Source organism: Trichechus manatus, unplaced genomic scaffold, assembly GCF_000243295.1.
Source record: "Trichechus manatus latirostris isolate Lorelei unplaced genomic scaffold, TriManLat1.0 scaffold00025, whole genome shotgun sequence".
Taxonomy (NCBI): domain Eukaryota; kingdom Metazoa; phylum Chordata; class Mammalia; order Sirenia; family Trichechidae; genus Trichechus; species Trichechus manatus.
The window spans coordinates 18,163,719-18,182,293 of record NW_004443961.1 but is presented as its reverse complement, the minus strand read 5'-3'; the positions used below and the strand labels follow the sequence as shown (position 1 = coordinate 18,182,293).

Sequence of the window (18,575 nt, the reverse complement as noted above, 5' to 3'; positions counted from 1 at the left end):
TATCGTACTCCCAAGAAAGTAACCAACCTAACTCCCTGTGTCTTTTATAGGCGACATCACTGTCCACATCTCCCTACCAAGATTTATGATAAAACAGAGAAACCATGTCTTCTCTCTGAGTACACCGAGAACTACCCTGTTTATCATTCTTACCTGCCCAGAGAGTCTTTCAAGCCCAAGCTCGAGTACAAGAAAGGGTCCATACCAATGGAAGGCCTGACCACATCGAGGTGAGGACAGATAGTATTAATGTATGAATGTACAGTGTAAAGCAGCAATGTACAGTATGGATGTATAATACTAATGTAATAATATAGATTATTAATGTATTAATGCACTTAGCTATTTAGTGCTGCTATAACAGAAATACCACAGGTGGATGGCTTGAACAAACAAATTTATTTTCTCACAGTTTAGGAGGCTAGAAGTCCAAATTCAGAGTGCCAGCTCCTGGGGAAAGCTTTCTGTCTTCGTATTGGCTGTGGAGGAAGGTCCATGTAGATCAGGACAGCCTCTTCTCAGCCACGCCCAGAGGCAGGCCTCTCTTTGGCCCTCATCCCCTTGTCCCAGCCTTTGCCCTGCTCGGGCAAGTGTTACAAAGATCTTAACTCCACTTTAAGTGCCCAGAGGCACCCCGCTCTGCCAGGAAGCCTCAGCCTGAAGGTGCTCAGCTCTCTCTCACTCCCTTGGTCGGCTCTCACGCCAGTCTCCTGGTTCTGCTGCTGCTTCTTACCATCTTGGTGCTGTCTCTGGTGTTACAGCTCTCTGTCTGTGTCTCCTGGTTCTAGGAGGTTCTTAATATAGGGACCCTGGGTCCAAAGGATGCACTCCACTCCCATCTCTTCTCTTGGTGATATTGAGGTCCCTATCTCTGCTTGCTTCTGTCTCCTTTTATCTCTTGTAAGATAAAAGGTGTAACTTAAGTAATGGTGTGACTCAGGATACATCCCATCCTAAGCCTGCCTCATTAACATAATGGACAACTCACTCCCAAATGGGACCATAACCACAGGCATAGAGGCTAAGATTTATAACATATCACAAAATGGAGGGTAATTACATCAGATCACAAAATGGAGGATAACCACACAATACGGGGAATCATGCCTAGTCAAGTTGACACATATTTTGGGGGATACATCCATTACATGTACAGTATCAATAATCCAGTATTAATGCCTTAATGTTAATGTACTCTATTGCTGAAAGGAAATCTTGCTTTTATCTGCCTGCTCAATTTTTCCCAACTCCCTCTTAAAGAGAAAGGATTCTTGCTTGTTGGGCATGGAACAACTAAAATGACCTACATATTATAGGATTGGAGGTTAAGTAAAGTAATAAAGAGATGAAAAGACAGGGTGGAGGAGGGGAGGGGAATGCCTGCTACTGAGAAAAGAGTTTGGGGCTTTGGCCCAGGAGAGGCTCCAGGGAAGAAAAAAGAACTTGTGAATAGAGGAAGAATGGGCTTTTGAGAAATAATGCTGTCGATTGCTTTTGAATTGAGGTCCTCTTGAATATTCTTTGGAGCCCTGGTGGTGCAGTGGTTAAGAGTGGCTGATACCCAAAAGGTCAGCGGTTCAAACTCACCAGTGGCTCCTTGGAAACCCTGTGGGGCAGTTCTGTTCTGTCCTATGGGGTAGCTATGAGTCGGACTTGACTCCATGGCAGTGGCTTTTTTGGGTTTGAATGTTCTTCATGGAGTCTCTGGATATTGTAAACAGTTCATACACTAAGCTGCTAACCAAAAGGTTGGAGATTTGAGTCCACCCAGAGGTACCTTGAAAGAAAGTCTTGGCAACTACTTCCGAAAACCAGTAAAAACCCTATGAAGCAGAGATCTGTTCTGACGCACATGGGGTCGGCATGAGTCAGAATCAACTTGATAGCAGCTTGTTGAATGTTCTTCAAGAAATATGAACAAAGAGTAGATTTCCTTTTGAATTACTCTTGACTTCCAAACTGCGGTTCTTTAGCTCTACCTGGATCAGTGTGTTAGGGTTGCAGAGGTGTCTGTATTAAGAGGGTGGGAAAAATGAACAACCTCAGGCTTGCTCTACATGTTGCAAGACCCTGGAAGACTCTACTGTTGGCAACTTGGTTAGTCACCTCCAGGTTACCTGTGACTTGTGACCCAGTAGAGTTGAAACATCTCTGAGTACAGTTGGGTAGGATCTCAGAGTGTGTAGGTTTGTCCCCAGGTGAGACCTGAAAGGTTGCTGTGTTCTCTGCTTTGTCATTCCACATCCCTAAAGGGCAGGATTGCAGTGAGGAGGGGATGAGATCATGTATGTAAATTGTTCCAACACAGGACTTGCACATTACAGGTGCCCAGGACATGGTGGCTTTTCTTCCTGTTGCTCCCCCTTTGCCTCATAATTTTGTAATTTTCTATTAAAGGTCCCAGTGGCTCAGGTGAAGCAGAACAGCCATAGTTCATTCTACATCAGTTTCTCCTCTAGGTGTTCCTTGGCTCCTTGACTTGTAGATGATCCTCTCCAGGGCAGTTTCTCTGTTGAAGTTATGGGTTGGAGGCATGAACCCACAGAGCCACAGGAAATCCATGCTAGAGTTATGCGTGGAGGACCCACCAGGTGGGGAATGAAGCCAAAGGATTCCTGAGTTTGGTGGGAGCCACTGGGCAGGAGCAGCTTGAGAATGGGAGGAGTGAGGGCCCTTGTCTGATGCTGGATTTGAATCAGTTATCTTAAATGATTTAAGTGCAATATTTCTGGATTATGATCCATTAAAAATCATAAGTTATGCAACTGTGCTTTCAACCCATGACTTTTTAAACAATATGAATCTTATAGGTGGGGCTTTGTTTTGTTCAAAAAACAACATCCTTAATTTCTATATGTGTAAAGATCACAATGGAGACCCTGAGTGGTGCAAAAAGTTAACACACTCAGATGCTAACTGAAAGGTTGGTGGTTCAGGTCCACCCAGAGGCACCTCAGAAGAAAGGCCTGGCAATCTACCTCTAAAGAATTAGCTATTGAAAACCATATGGAGCACAGTTCTACTCTGCCACTCATGGGGTTCCCATGAGTTGGAATCAACTTGATAGCAACTGGTTTTAAAGACCACAAGAGATGTGGACATTCCTGAGCATTTGCTTTTCCTTTTGAGAAACCATGGCCAGCACCAACGAAGAGTCCCAGGCACCTGCATAATAGATATGTGATTGGTAGAAAAGGATAGATGTAATGGTGAGGAGTGGCTTTCATCCTTCATCTTCAGCCTCTAGGAGCTGGTCTTCTCATCTCTTTATACCCAGTTCACAGGAAATCAAGAGCTCTTTGTGGAATATAAAGCACAATACAGCTTCAGATATTGCTCTATTAGGGACAAATTTTCTGTCTTGGAAATATAGAAAAGGTTGCTTTGAGGCTTGGATGTTGGGCAGTTCTCTTTCTTTGTTGCCCACAAGCTTAGGAGAATGAGCACAAACCCTCTCTCTGGCAGGAGTCCTGCCCATCACCTAGCTCTGAGGCCTCCCAGATGGAGCTCCACACCCCTTTCCTCCTCCTGCTGGCTCTTTGCAAAATAAAAACTTACCCTCTGACCTGTCCTAAATTATCCTCTCCTTGTGTCACTTACAACAATAAACATATCACCCAGAAGGCCTCTCTGCCCCACCAGAGCCAGAGTAACAATAAATATCATTCACATCAAGATGTGGTCAAAGTGGAGGAATGCAGATACTGAAGGAATTTCCAAAACAAGCTGTTAATGATCATACCCACTGCTGTTGAGTCGATTCCAACTCAGTGACCCTATAGGGCAGAGAAGAACTGCTCCATAGGGTTTCCAAGGCTGTAAATCTTTAAGGAAGCAGACTGCCCCGTCTTTCTCTTGAGGAGTAGCTGGTGGGTTTGAACTGCTGACCTTTTGGTTAGCGGCTGAGTGCTTAGCCACTGAGGCACCAGGGCTCTTCTGTTAACAATCGTAAGGACTTTTAAAAGAAAAAGTGGCAGGACCAGGTTGCCTGTGGGGAGAAAAAAAGCAGAAATGGTTCTCTCTTAACTCCTTTATTTCCTACCCCAGAAAAAGAACAAAGGGGCAGAGGGCATCTCTTTTCTCCCCTGTAACTTACTGTCACTGTTTCTCAACTCTGTGCCAGCCATGCTGGGCACTAACTTTTCAAAGACCAAGAACAAAAATTATGCCCTACATGTCTGGTGCCCCACGAGGGGTAGCTGGGGAAAAGGGTGCGTCAGCCCTGTGTCTGCAGGGTCACCCCTCTGGCCCTGAGAACCTGTTACCAGAACATCTTACCCACTCCCCTGTCCAATGGCCGTCCCTGCTTAGTTTCTGGGGTTGGATACGGGACTGCCACCTGCCGAATGAAAAAGTCATGTGGCCCACGTCTTGGTTGGGTTTAGTGATTAAGCCCAGACACAAAAAACACCTGGTTTCTGGAAAGGTTATCATCCCAGCACGAGGCACGATTACAGCTGCATGCATCTCTTACTGTAAATCTTAGGGATTTACAGCAGGTGCCATGAAGGGAATGCTCATGATTTCCAGCCCTTCTTGGTGTGAAACTATTTCTTTCATCCCTTAGTAATTCTCTCGGATAGAATCTGCCTTGAGTTCAGATAGACCTTAGTTTAATTTATGAAAAAGAAGTTTGTAGTTCAAGCCTCATTTCCTTTTAGGCGTGTCACCATGTAAAACACTTGGGCCTAGTTTGGGGACAGTATTTCTGTTAGCTAAGCCAGCTCCCTAAAGATGCGCAAAACAAATCACCTCAGAAGAAAGAGGTGAGTCTTCAAGATGGTGTTATATTTTTATCCTAAAGGGAGTAAGACCATGGGTAGGGTGGGATGGAGGTGCAGGGAGGAAGATGGAATCAGGTTCAGACTTAATGGATCTGGCTGGAGGCAGAGGGCAGGGAGTTGGTAGCACAGTTTTCTTCATTGATTGACATGGCTCCTTGGTAAACTGAGCAAAATGAGTATCTTAGTTATCTAGTGCTGCTATAACAGAAATACCACAAGTGGATGGCTTTAACAAACAGAAATTTATTTTCTCACAGTTTAGGAGACTAGATGTAAAAAATGGCATGGGACAGAGTCTGACCTCCTCCCTGTTCACGAGGGGGAAGGAGAATCAAGATCAACAGCCAAGGCTGATTCCCATGAGGCAGAGGTCAGACGTTCCTCCTCTTCCCACCATCTTTACCAGTTCTGATACCAACCGTCCCTCCCATGGCGCTCTCTACTTCTCTATTGGGTTCGGTAGTTTATTGCAATGGCCACAGTTACAAGGGTTATTAGGGAAGTAATAGGTTACAGTTCAGGATCAGGAATGCTCAGGATACCATCAGGACAGCCTCTTCCCAGCCTTGCTCACAGGCATGCCTCTCCCTGGCCCTCGGCCTCTGTCCAAAGACACTCAGCTTTCTTGCTCCACAGGCTGGGAAGCCCACTATGCCATCGATCTTCCGTGCCAGTCCCTCCTGTTGCTGTTTCTTTGTCACTGCTTCTCACTGTCTGCAGTGTTACAGTCTCTGTCTCCTGGGTCCAGGAGCTTCTCAGTGAAGGGATCCCTTGTCCAAAGAACTCGCTCTCTGCTTCTGGCTGTTCTTCCTTGGTGGTGGGAGGATCCTCTCTCTCCTGCCTCTGGGGTGGCTTATTTCAAGCCCATCAGGATGGTAAAACTAACCAATCCCTTTGGTGGACCACAATTACCCTGTCACACAGTCCCGCCCAATCACTTGGTTGAGAGTTACAAGACCATGGCTGGAAAGGCCACACAAAAGCGATCCATCGCATTGCACTGGAAGTCTGAATTCAGGGCTCTGGCCCTAGAGGAGGGCTTTCTCTCTGGGCTCCGGGGGAAAACTCTTTGTTCCTTGGTGATCTTCATGTAGTGTGGCATCTGTCTTTCCCATCTGTGCTTGCTTCTTTCTGCCTAATCCACTTGGTTTATATCTCAAAGGTGATTGGCTTAAAACACACCCTATACTGATATGGTCTCATTAACATAATAAAGAAAACCCTATTCCCAAATGGGATTACATCCACAAGTATGTTGTTGTTGTTAGGTGCCATTGAGTTGGTTCAGACTCATAGCAACCCTATGTACAACAGAACGAAACACTGCCCAGTCCTGCGCAATCCTCACAATTATTTTTATGCTTGAGCCCATTGTTGCAGCCACTGTGTCAAAGGGGTTAGGAATTACAACCTATATTTTTTGGGGACACGATTCAACCAATAACAGTGAGAAATGGAAGAGCTAAAAGAGGACAGGTATTTGGTATCTGTTTTAGTTCTCCTAGTGCTGCTGTAACAGAAATGCCACAAGTGGGTGCCTTTAAAGAACAGAAATTTATTTTCTCACAGTTTTGGAGGCTAAAAGTCCAAATCAGGGTCTCAGCTATGTGGATACCTTCTTTGTTGGTAGTCCAGGTGTTCCTTGGTTCCTTGGAGATCCTCACATGGCATCTGTCTTCCCCAGTATGTGCTGGTCTCTGTGTCTTAATTTGCTCCTTTTATAACTCAGAAGTGATTAGGTTTAGGACACATCCTATACTGGTATGGCCTCATTAACATAACAAAGAAAACCCTATTTCTAAAACAGGATTACATCTGCAGGTATGGGAGTTACGATCCCAACACACATTTTGGGGGCACACGATTCAATCCATAACAGTATCCTCTCCAGAAGCCATAAAAGAAGCAAGAAAATTGGTAGCAGGCTTGAGTATGCCAGTTGAATTTTATACATTTTCTGTTGAAATACATACCTGACTCTCCGACTCAGAACTATGCTGCTGGGGATAGACTTACTCTTCCCTCCCTAGACTAGACCTGAGAACTGATGGAGACATGAAGAAGAAGGTCTCAGCACCAGACTTGCCTAGAAAATTTCAGAGAAATTTAGATAGCCAAGTACGTTGTTGTTAGGTGCCATTGAGTCAACTCTGGCTCATACCAAACCCACCGCCATTGAGTTGATTCCTACTCATGGCGACTCTATAGGACGGAGTAGAACTGCCCCATAGGGTTTCTAAGGCTGTAAATCTTTATGGAAGCAGACTGCCACATGTTTCTCCCTTGGAGCGACTGGTGGGTTCAAACCGCTGACCTTTCAGTGAGCAGCCAAGTGCTCTAACCACTTTGACCTTATAAGTAACAGAACAAAATGGTGCCTGATCCTGTACCATCCTTGCAATTGATGCTGTGTTTGAGCCAGTTGTTGCAGACACTCTGTCAGTCCATCTCCTTGAGGGTCTTTCTCTTTTTCACTGACCCTCTACCAAGCATGATGTCCTTCCCCAGCTATTGGTCTCTCCTGATGACGTGTCCAAAGTAAGCAAGACAAAGTCTCATCATCTTCACTTCTAAGGAGCATTCTGGCTGTACTTCCTCCAAGACAGATTTGTTCTTTCTTCCGGCAGTCTATGGTATAGTCAACATTCTTTACCAACACCACACTTCAAACACGTAAATTCTTCTTTGTTCTTTGTTATTCATTGTCCAGCTTTCACACACTTGTGAGGCGATTGAAAATACCATGACTTGGGTCAGGCAGACCTTAGTCATCAAAGTGACATCTTTGCTTTTTATCACTTTAAAGAAGTCTTCTGCAGCATATGTTCTCAGTGCAATCCATTGTTTAATTTCTTGACTGCTGCTTCCATGGGCATTGATTATTGATCCAAGAAGAGTGAAATCCTTGACAACTCCAATCTCTTCACCATTTATCATGATGTTGTTTATTGGTCTGGTTGTAAGGATTTTCATTTTCTTTATGTTTAAGCATAATCTATACTGAAGGCTGTAGTCTCTCTTTTCTGGAATGTCCTTTTCATTTTCCAGCACCTGTGGTTGCCTTAAGCATGGTCCTCTTGTTCTTTAGTCAAGAAAGATGGAAGGTTTTGTATTTGTGTGTTAGCTTCCTGCATGGCACAGATTGGGGCCTGCCTTCACACTGGAAATGGTGAAAAAAAGGAGACTTACACAGACACACTCTCTTAGTGCCACTCCTTTCCTCTACCAATTGGCTTTCCTCCAGAATCTGCCTATTTCAGTTGCTCTTTAGTACTTTCATGTAGTGGTTTTTATTGGGATTCAGGAATAGAGAGAGTAGAGGGAGAAGATAGGTTCTGTGAAACTTGAATCCCGGAGGACATGTACTTGGAATCCCATCTGTTGTAGTGAGGATAAGGAAGGCTCAATGTGTCCTATCAGAATCATGGGCAAACCCTGTGATTCAAACCCTGTGGTATCTTTTTCCGTGTGCTGGGATGAGCCCCCCACATTTCTTGGGGTGACAAAATGGTTTTCTATGGTTTCCTTGGAAGGATGCCTTTTAACCCTGGGGAATGTTAGAATTATATTTGGAAATGAAACAAATCAAATCCATTGACAAAGGGAAAACCCTATAGAGGAGATTGAGGAGGAGGACAAATCATGAGGAGCAGTATTGCAGAATTCCAGGGAGAGAATATTAAGAAAAGATTGAGAAGATGGATTCTATTCAGAGGGTGCAGTAAGGTAAGGACTGGGAAACTGTGATTGGATTTGGAAATATGGTGGTACTTGGTGGCCTTACTGATAGCAGGGAGTGAATAGAATCAGATTATGGCGGGTGGATCATGAGTGGGAGGTGAGGAAGTAGAGTCCGCATCTGTAGACAACCCTTTTTAGAAGAGAGAAGGGGCGGGAGAGAAATGGGAAGGGAGTCCAGTGAGGGTTGTGTCTTGCTTTGTTTTTTTCCTTTAAAGATGGGAGAGACTGCAGCATGCTCATACTGAGAGAAAGGAGCCAGTAAGGAAGAAGAAGTTAAAATACAGATAGGTGATGGTTGATAGATGAGGTTCCCAAGAAAGAGTGAGGGGATACGACTCAGAACAGGGGTGAAGAGATTTGCTTTGGACAAGAGGACGAAGGACTCTTTAAAATTGATTCCATTTTATAATAAAAAAAAAAGAAAAGAAAAAAATAAGATTGGTTCCATTTTAATATGATTAATTACTTAAAAATACTAGCAAATTCTTAAATTTGCACAGATAAACATTAAAAAATAGGTTACAAAAGTATTGCTTGGCCTTGTTATCACTGTGAAAAATCTCCATTTGTGACTTCCAGGGTCATGACCCTGGTTTAGTTATCCTTATTTCCTTCTTCCTTCTGTCAGACTCTTGTCTAGCACCTTTCTTTAGCTTTGCCAAGTGATTTGAAGTCAAGTTGTTATGACTTCCCCAGCAGGGCCACTTCAACCTTTACTTAACTCTGAGTTTCACTCTTGGCCTTCCATACTTACGTAACTTTTATAGCTACTTACCTACTCTGAAAGGAAACCTACATCTTTGACCAATTTTTTCCCCCCCTTTGGTTCATAGTCACAGTGGGCACAGGGACTGGGAAAAGTACTGCAGGAAGAGAGAGGAGATCCAGTGTTCTTAAAAAAAAAAAAAAGCTACTAAATTTGAGCATTTTATGGGAAGAATACAATAAAGACTTTTCTTTTACACAGAATTAAAGGCTGTAGGATTGTGTGAGATTGGGGTTGTGCAGTTATGTTGTGGTTAATGATAGTTTGTAGTCAATGTTCTCAACATAAAAACATAATGAAGAAACATAAATGCTCATTAAGTTCACTTTTAATATATTCTTAATTTTTGGGGGGCTATAAATTTTAAATTTAGATTTTAAGTTTAATTTTCTCTCCCATCTTTAATCAGTTTTCGGATCTTTTTTTTTAAGGATTGTTTGCCTTAGTTATAACTGATTAGTAAACTCAACTATAGATGCACTTCTACTAAGAAACTTGAATTTTGTGTGGAGAAGGAGATCCAGTTAACAATTTCATTCCCTAAACATGGAGAGCGTGGTTTTTGCTGCATCAGCGTTTGTCTTTGAGAGACCCACTTCCGAAGAACTGGAGAGTTTGGTTGTAGACATTTATCTGAGCAGAAGATAAGGGCTTTAAGGATGCTTTGATTGTCAGAGAGCCTGCCAGCCCTTGAGCTTCTTACAGCATATTTGAGAGGAAATGGGTCCCCTCCGTAGGAGTAACAGCTGAACAGAGTATTATGGCCTTTGTGTGCCGGGTCCCTGAGTGTGGAAGGCCCATGACTGGCAAGCACTCCTGGCTGCTCTTGTGTAGGGCAGCTTGGGGCATTTGTCTTTGTTCCTTATTTATATTCCTTCTTGGAAATGAAGAGGGCTGAACCCTTGGGTTGCTATCACTGAACACAGGCATATGTGGGTATGTATGGTCTCAGGATGCCTCCAAACCCCACTGTACCCCTCCGGGAGTGATGAGGAGAGCTCAGCTTGTCTCTGGAGCACTCTCCTCAGAACCAACCTTTCTGACATAAAGACCCTTTCCAGTTAACCAGTTTTCAAACGTGGTTTTCCAGGCATTTCCATTTCTCTCTGCCGCCTGGGGCCCTACCCTCATAGTTCTCTGCTGCATTTGGTTTAGTTTTGAACAGACAAGTACAAGCATACTTGTACACTAAGAAGCACAGAAGTGTTGAACTGACTCTTGGGTTCTTGTTAGCCTGTCCTTTCCACGTGCGCAACTTATACATAGCCAGCCATGGGATGCCTCTGGTCACTCCGCCTCCCCTTGCTGTCTACCAACAGTGGGGCCCACCTGGGAATGGAGCCCAGGCTAAAGTCCCTGCAACTGCCACCAAGATATATTTTTAAATCTACCCAAAGGGTGTTACTGGGAGTTCAACCGAAGCATCTCCCATTTCCTCCTTAGAGCCCTAGAGAGACTCATTCTTCTGCTCCCTCCTCCCTCCTCCCATCCCACCAAGCATTTTCAGGACCTGGTTTAGGTTTATTGACAACCATGTGTATAATTCATGCAAGACAGGTTACAGTGGAGTGTGTTACCTTTGCTAGTCAAGCATGGCTCAGTAACACTTCTCCAGATTTTGGCCGGGAAGTAGGTTTTATTGGTGTTTGGGCCTAATGTTTTCCTGTCCGGAAACTTTCCCCTTCCCTTGGTGAGGCTGTTCTGGCAAGCACCATCAGGGAAAATCCACCTTCCTCTTGTCCAGTTGGATAAGTAGGTTCCAGGCAAAAATAGTTGTGTATAGCAGAAGCCTTTGGGGGGAAATGTTTGCTTAAAAGAGTTTACGCTGACAAGTTGGAAGTAGAGACTGCGCTGGTGGGCAGTGCAGGCCCAAGCCTTATGTCGCCAGGGTGATTTCTGGTGATGTCGCAGTTCGTGTCTTGGCCTTTTTATAACTGTGGGATGCTTAAGGAAGCGGCTGCTTCTTGTTTAATGAAGAGCAGCATGCTTCTTCTATCCCATTATTTTCATATTCCCCGAACTAATGGGGCTGCTGATGGATAGCAGAGTAACAAAAGGTTCAGTGTCTCAGTTTATTGCACAACTTTCCCTTCCTGGTTTTCTGTAAGCTCAAGTAGAGGCAGAGGTAAATATTAGCAGAAGAAGCTATTGGGACCACAGTGAGGGAGGTGGTAGTACCTGAAAATAGAAGTTAGCTTCACAGTGAAGGTGTTGGGGGGAAGGAAGATAGAGGAGGCCCAGAAGAGAGGTCCTTTTCTGTCCTCTGATGTGGTTGGAAGGCAGTGTGTACGGGGTGGGTTGGGGAATAAAGCAGGAGCCAGGTCCCAGAAAGCTTGTAAACCATGCTAGAAACTTCGAGCTGTATCTGGAAGATTTTAAACTGGGGAGTGAAAGGATTTGATTTTCATTCTGATGATGCTATGGGGATTTGGGGATTGAAGTAGTAGTGGCAAGAATGAAGCAGGAAGCCCAGGGGGTGGGTCATCCCATGATCCAAGTGAGAAATGATAAGGGTTTGAAACAAGAGAGAAACTGCTATGGTGGAATGGGCTACACTTGGTGAATGATTTTCTGGGCAGTACAGGGAGGGAGGTCAAAGATGATGTCCAGGTGTCTGACTTGGGTGAGAAGGCAATGGTGGTCTTTCTTGAAGTGGGAAATAGAGTAGGATGAGCAGTTTGGGGGTGAAGTAGAAGATCACTTCTCAGCAAACATTTGTAAAATGAGTTGAGTGGAAAACATGAGCCTTATTCCCAGCCAAAGGCCCAACGGCGTGTGCTTTATTTGCTGTACAGGAGAGATTTTGGGCTTCACAAAGTGTTACCGGTGAAGGGTCCCCAGCCCAGGCAGTTTGTCCCGAGTGGAGAGAACATGGACTTGCTCACGACGTATAAACAAGATTACAACCCCTACCCTGTGTGTCGGGTGGACCCCATCAAGCCTCCGGACAGCAAATATCCATGTGGTGATAGGATGGAGTGTCTGCCTACGTATAAAGGTAAGGGAAGGAAGGAGGAGGCCTGCTCTCTGAGGCTGAGCCTGAATGGAGGCCAGGAAATGTGTTTTATTTGCACATCCCCTTAGTGCAGGGGTCGGCAAACTACTTCCCACAGGCCAAACCCAGAGCAGCCTGCTTTTGTACAGCTGGGAAGATAAGAATGGTCTTTACATTTGTTAATGGTTGGAGAAAAAAAATCAAAATAAGAATAATGTTTGTGGCATATGAAAATTATATGAAATTCAAATGTCAGTGTTCATAAATAAAGTTTTATTGGAACGCAGCATTCTCATTTATATACTACCTATGGCTGCTTTTGCATTGCAGTGACAAAGTTGAGTAGTTGCAACAGAGACCATATGGCCTGCAAAACCTTAAAGATTTAGTATTTAGCCCATTATAGAAAAAGTTTGCTGCTCTTTGCCTTAACTTATATTTGAATCCCACATCGGGGTAACATCTAACCTCAGGCTAAGTTAGGTTCTATCGACTGCTTCATTCATCCATTTAACAATTATTGACATATACATACAGCAAAGTATTATATAAAAATGTACAAATCAAAATTATACAGACCAATGAATTTTGAGTGAATACACACATGTAAACAGCACCCAGGTGAAGAAATACAACATTACTATGCCCTGCCAGTCACCATACCCCCAAGTGTATAACCATTATCCTGACTTTTAACTTAGTTTGCAACCTATGTGTCTAGCATATAGTTTTTTGGAATAATACCTATCATATTCTATTATTTAAGTGGTTTATTTGTTCCATTACTTCCCTATCATGGAATGGCTTCCAAAACTGGGTCTTGAATGCCGACTTCTATATTCCCGGCATTTCCTACAGAGAATGACACAATAAGGTATGTCAAGTGAAGGAATAAATGAATGGATGGTCCTGGGCCATTGTTTACAAGGGTTCCAGGTGGCAGAGTTTGGCGGTAGATATACACAAATCCTCACCCAGCCTATTATCTTGTGGGTTATGGCTAGGAGCAGGAGAAGTTCCTCCCTATGACACTTACCCTGCCCTTGAGTCAGTCCTGCACAACGTCTCATCCTCTCATGCCTGTCTCAGCAGCCACACCCTTGCCTTATCTTCAGTGTATCATCTCTTAGGTGATTTGTCTCTTGTGAAAGCATTTTCATAGCAACCTTCATGTTTTACAGTCATACATTGATTCTCCTTCAAAAGAGAGGGAAAAAAAGAAACCAAAGACCAAGGTCATTAAAAATGTTTATTTCTGTAGGTAACATCTATATTATGTCTGTATACTTCACTTACATGGGTTTCATAGAAAAAATATGCAGACTTTTCCCTTTCTACTCTTATGGTCGGCACCTTTACTAGGGTACAGAAAACCACCAATAAAATCAGCTACAGCAGCATTTGGTTGTAATTTGTGATATTTTCAAAACACTGTGCAATTGGAAAGATGGAGAGTATAATTACTTGATGCCCAGCTTTACGTTTAGCTAAGTTTTTTTTTTTTTTTTCAAAGACACATTATTGAATGGAATCCCCTTTAAAGAGCTTTTTGCCAAATACCCCCAAGACACCGTGGCCCTGGAGGGTTTTACTGGTGGCTTTTCAGGCGTGTGTGTAGTTTGTCATGTGGAATTTTGAGGTTTTCAGAGTTCTAAGGAGGGTTTTTTTTTTTTTTTTAATAAATGCTGGGGAGAGGAAGCTAGGAGGCTGGATAATGTGGTTTCAACTGTATTGTTAGGTATCAGAAATCACATGGGGCAACTTTCAGCTTAGGAACTTGTTTTCTTAACACTTCATCCATCACAGAAGAGGACCAGAAAAGCCTGTCCTACCCACCCCCAAGCACCTTGAGGCACTGCGTAGGCATCTACAGGTAGATGCCCCCATTTCAGTGAGGCCTGAAGCCTGAGGGGAAACATGTGGTTTATATTCAGCAAGATGGTTCCCTCTAAGGCCCCCTAATGCTTTCAAGATGCTGATAGAACCATTAATGGCTCTCAGAGAAAGATTAGATTTTCAATTAAAATGAAGCCAATTTTGAATAAATAGTTGGTAGTATTATTGGCCTAAAATAAACTTAAAGAGTATGCCTGGGGAGTGGGGGGATGTCAGCACTTCTGGAATGGTGGAGTAAAGAGCTTGGCAAATCCTCTCCCTGAAAAGCAATGATAAAACTGGACAAAACAGTAAAGGGGGGGGAAAAAAAAACCTGCTTCAGGACTTTGGAAATCAATCAAAGGCGTACAAAAGATTGAGAAGTGTTTATTCAAGAAAAACTGCTGAACTTTGGATAAGGACAATGGGAGTCTATGGTGTTTTAACCTGGGGCTGCTTCCATTACCACTTCCTCCAAGTTCCATCTGTATGGTACTTCTGCCAGGTCAGGCTAGGGTGTAGAAAACTAGCAGCTTTACTGCCAGTGGAGGTTGACTTGAGCAGAGCGCATACCCAGAGGTTTTGATAGCTTCCGGCATCATAGCAACACTCAAGCCACCGCAGTATGACAGTTTGACAGACGGGTGGTGGTCCCACAGCTGTGCACCCTCTAAATCCCTGTGGGCTGTGTTGTGGGGCTTGATGAGAACTGTACATTTGTTTCTTCTGCGCCGAGACTCACAAGTACCGTAAAGTTGAAACACAAGTCCTCCGTTGAGGTGGAGGCAGGGGTCCACTCTGTTTTTCCACTGTCTCAACATCTCATTAGAGACTGCCTTGTGGCTTTGGGGCCCCCTTGGAATACATGTAGGTTGGATGACTTGAATTACTGTGAATGACCACTTCTGCTTTAATTTCAGCTGATTATTTACCCTGGAACCAACCAAGACGAGAACCACTTCGTCCACCACACCACTACCGGCCAGCATCGACCAAGTTTGATAATAGAACCACGCACCAGGATGACTACTACGTAAAGGGCCTCGTGAACACCATGAGCTGTAAGCCTCCGCCTGTGCCCAAGCTCTGCAACATCCCCTTGGAGGATCTGACCAACTACAAGATGAGCTACGTGGCTCACCCTGTGGAGAAGCGCTTTGTGCACGAGGCTGAGAAGTTCAGGCCCTGTGAAGTCCCGTTTGAAAGCCAAACCACCCACAAAGAGTCCTTCCGGGGCCTGATGGGGGAGCCTGCCAAGAGCCTGAAACCTCCAGCCAAGCCCTGTGCGTTAGATAAACCTTTCTCCAATACCACTGAGTTTAAAGATAACTACCAAGCGTGGCCAACGCCCCAGGTGTTATCCAAAGCTCCAGCCACGTATGTCCCTCCTGAGGAGAAGATGGACCTTCTGACAACAGTGCGGGCCCATTACACATACCCTCGAGGTAGCCCAGCTCAGTCCTGCCGGCCGGTGCTCCAGATCAAGAAGGGGGGCCGCTTCGAGGGTTCCACCACCACGAAGGACGACTACAAGCAGTGGGCCCACACCCGCACGGAGCCAGTGAAGCCCCCTCCCCAGCTGAGCCTCCCCACACAGCCCTTGGACTACCTGACCACCACGCGGGCCCACTACGTGCCCCACCCCCCCATCAGTACCAAAAGCTGTAAGCCCCCCTGGGATGGTCCCCGAGGAAATATCCCTGTGGAGGGCCAGACCACCTACGCCATCAGCTTTACTCCCAAGGAAATGGCCAGGTGTCTGGCTTCATACCCCGAGCCCCCTGGCTACATCTTTGAGGAAACGGATGCTTTTGGGCACAGGATATACAGGCCGACTTCCCCCACAGGCTCCCCGAGGAACAGCCGTCTTTCTGTCGGTGATTCGGAAAACCCTAACCAGAGGGAGATGGCAGTGTCAGCTTGATTTTTTAAAAATTGTTATTTAGAAATTACACAGTACTTTAAAGAGCAGACTATTGAGAGTTATTCCTTGGACAAAAAATGAAATCCCCAAAATGAAAGAAAAAAGTTTTCTTCACCATTCTCAGGACATCTGAATAAAATGAGAATCTCTTGAGTCAAGGAAAATCCCATTTGATCACTGGCAATGAACTCCCTTTAGTCCCCCCTCTGTTGCCTCCTTCCCCGCCCCTAGGGTCCCTTACCTTGTGCTCACAGGAATCAAAGCTGGTTTCTGTGAGGGTTTCTCAAATCCAGATGTATTTTATTAATTTGATCATGGTGTGAATTGACATTATGATTAACCCCTGCCAAATACGAAGGGCCAAAGAATAAAATTTATTTTGGGGGAATTGAATCCACAGGTCTGTGTGTTCATCCCATAGATAGCGGTCTGTGCTCTTTGGGACCTTTGGGTAGATTTCAGACAAGGACCCCCTGCTCCCAGCCCTGGTAGGAGTGCCTTGGGCCCAGTCTGGAGTCTTGTTTTGGATCCTATCTGCCCAGGGCTGTGACATGAGGCATCTTTCTACGTCTTCACTGCCGGACGTATTGGCAACAGTTGGGCTGGCTGGTGGGGTGTGGATCTCTAATAATAGGCGATATGGGGTACAGAGGAAGAGATTTTCTGGTAGTCCCAGGGGTTTATGACCTGGAAGACCTCTCCCTACCCCAGCCCAGTACAGGTTCTGATTCCAGGGAGAGGAGGGGAACAAAGGGACTCGGCAGCCAGGCAGTTGGTGGCCAGTCCCTACGCGATGAATGATAGCGATGGGCTCTTCTAAATGCTCAGATCCTGGAAGAAGTTGCCTCATGCTGGGTAGGTTCTGGGAAAGTTGGTCCTGCTGGGCCTAAAATGACATCTGTGACCAGGGCTGTCACAAAGCCTGATGTGGTGGTAAACTGGGCCCTGCCCTGGAGAAGAAAACCAAACCCGTTGCCGTCAAGTCAATTCCAACTCATGGGAACCCCCATGTGTTACAGAGTAGTGTTTCTGTGATTTTTGTGGAAGTAGATTGCCAGGCCTTTCTTGCATGATGCTGCTGGGTAGATTTGAACCACTGACCTTTAGGATAATAGTCAAAGGCAAACTGTTTATGCCACCTAGGGACCTTTTCCCTGGAGAAGGAGCTGTAGGTTTTTTTCCTAGACCTGAGGTTTCACCAAGTTTGATTCTAAGGCCAAGTAATTTGAAGTTTTTATTTTTGTTTTGTTAAATAGGCAGGATCTAGGAAGGAAGTTGTTCAAGAAGGACCCACACACGGGTCAGATGGGCTCATGGTTTGAGTGAACCTCACACTGAGGGATGCAGACTGATGCCTGGGATGTTTGCTTCTCTTTTGAGTCCACAGCACCCTGAAACATAGTCCATGGTCTCATAGGGAACTTGGGAACAGTATGGAGTCAGGAAATTCAGTGAAAGTCTGGCTGAGGGACTGGATCTTGGGTGAGGAATGTGCATCTCCTATCTAGGGCTCAGTCTTTCCTCAGCTCTCTTCTACCTGGCCCAGGCCTCCCAGGTCCCACTTCTTGGCATCCTCACCAAAACCTTTGCATCAGGGGGTTGGGATCTGCATCATCTAACCCTCCTCTTATTGATTATGTGGGTCCTGGGTACCTGCCTGTATAGGGTAGAGTGCCTCAGAGAGGTTTAGCACCTTGCCTGAGGCCACACAGCTCTGTGCAGCAGAGCCAAGATTGGAACCCAGATCTTCTCACTTCAGATCCAGTGCTCTTCCCATGACACCAGGCACCTCCCATCTGCTGGGTCTCTGACCTCAGGCCTCTGCAGACCACGGTCTCCCTGTCTGAACTTCTTACAGGAGTCCCTTAAGAACTAAATGAGACCAGTAAGGAGGAGGAGTTCTATTATTTTTGTTTCAGCATTTTTTAAAAATCAAAGAACTATTGGTACCTGATTTTAACAGCCGACTAGTGCTAGAATGCTTACAAAAATGCACCAAAATCCCTTGTGCCCCAGTGCGGCAGCCCTTCCCCGTCATTTGCTTCCCCAGAAAGAACCACTTTAAATTATTTTGTCTTTTCTGTTAATATTTTTCTTTACATTCCTAAATAATGTGCATATACTGCTGTCTCTTGGTTCATCAGTTTAGACATAGTCTGTGCCTTCCTGTTTTGGTAGATGAGGATTTTTGCTCTCTTACACTCGCTCTTTCTCTCTCCATTCTCAGTATTGTTATATGACTGTTTGGTTATTTCAAGACTAATAAGCTTTTTAATGTTTCTTATCAGTAGGAAAAGAGGACGCTGATGAAGGATGAATGGACCTGGTTGAGGCGCTGAGCTCTCCTGGGATGAAGTTACCTCTGAGCCCTGCCTTTGTGACATTTAGGGGAAGACCTGCTGTTCACCTCCATGGTGACCCCAGGCTGGACAAGCCACCTTAGGGCATTGCTGCCCTGCCCACTTTTCCTGGACTTAAGAAACCAACTAT

At 44.9% G+C, this 18,575-nt stretch overlaps 1 protein-coding gene across 1 annotated transcript in view; it reads left to right on the top strand.

Annotated features, from left to right (window-relative positions):
- SAXO1 (stabilizer of axonemal microtubules 1) overlaps positions 1-16,085 on the top strand; it is a 98,124-nt gene extending 82,039 nt beyond the window's left edge. The window contains exons 2-4 of the mRNA XM_004373549.1: positions 51-230; positions 12,087-12,289; positions 15,082-16,085. Coding sequence (XP_004373606.1) covers positions 51-230; positions 12,087-12,289; positions 15,082-16,085 — 1,387 coding nt within the window. The remainder of the gene's footprint in view (positions 1-50; positions 231-12,086; positions 12,290-15,081) is intronic.
- The last annotated feature ends 2,490 nt before the right edge of the window (positions 16,086-18,575 follow it).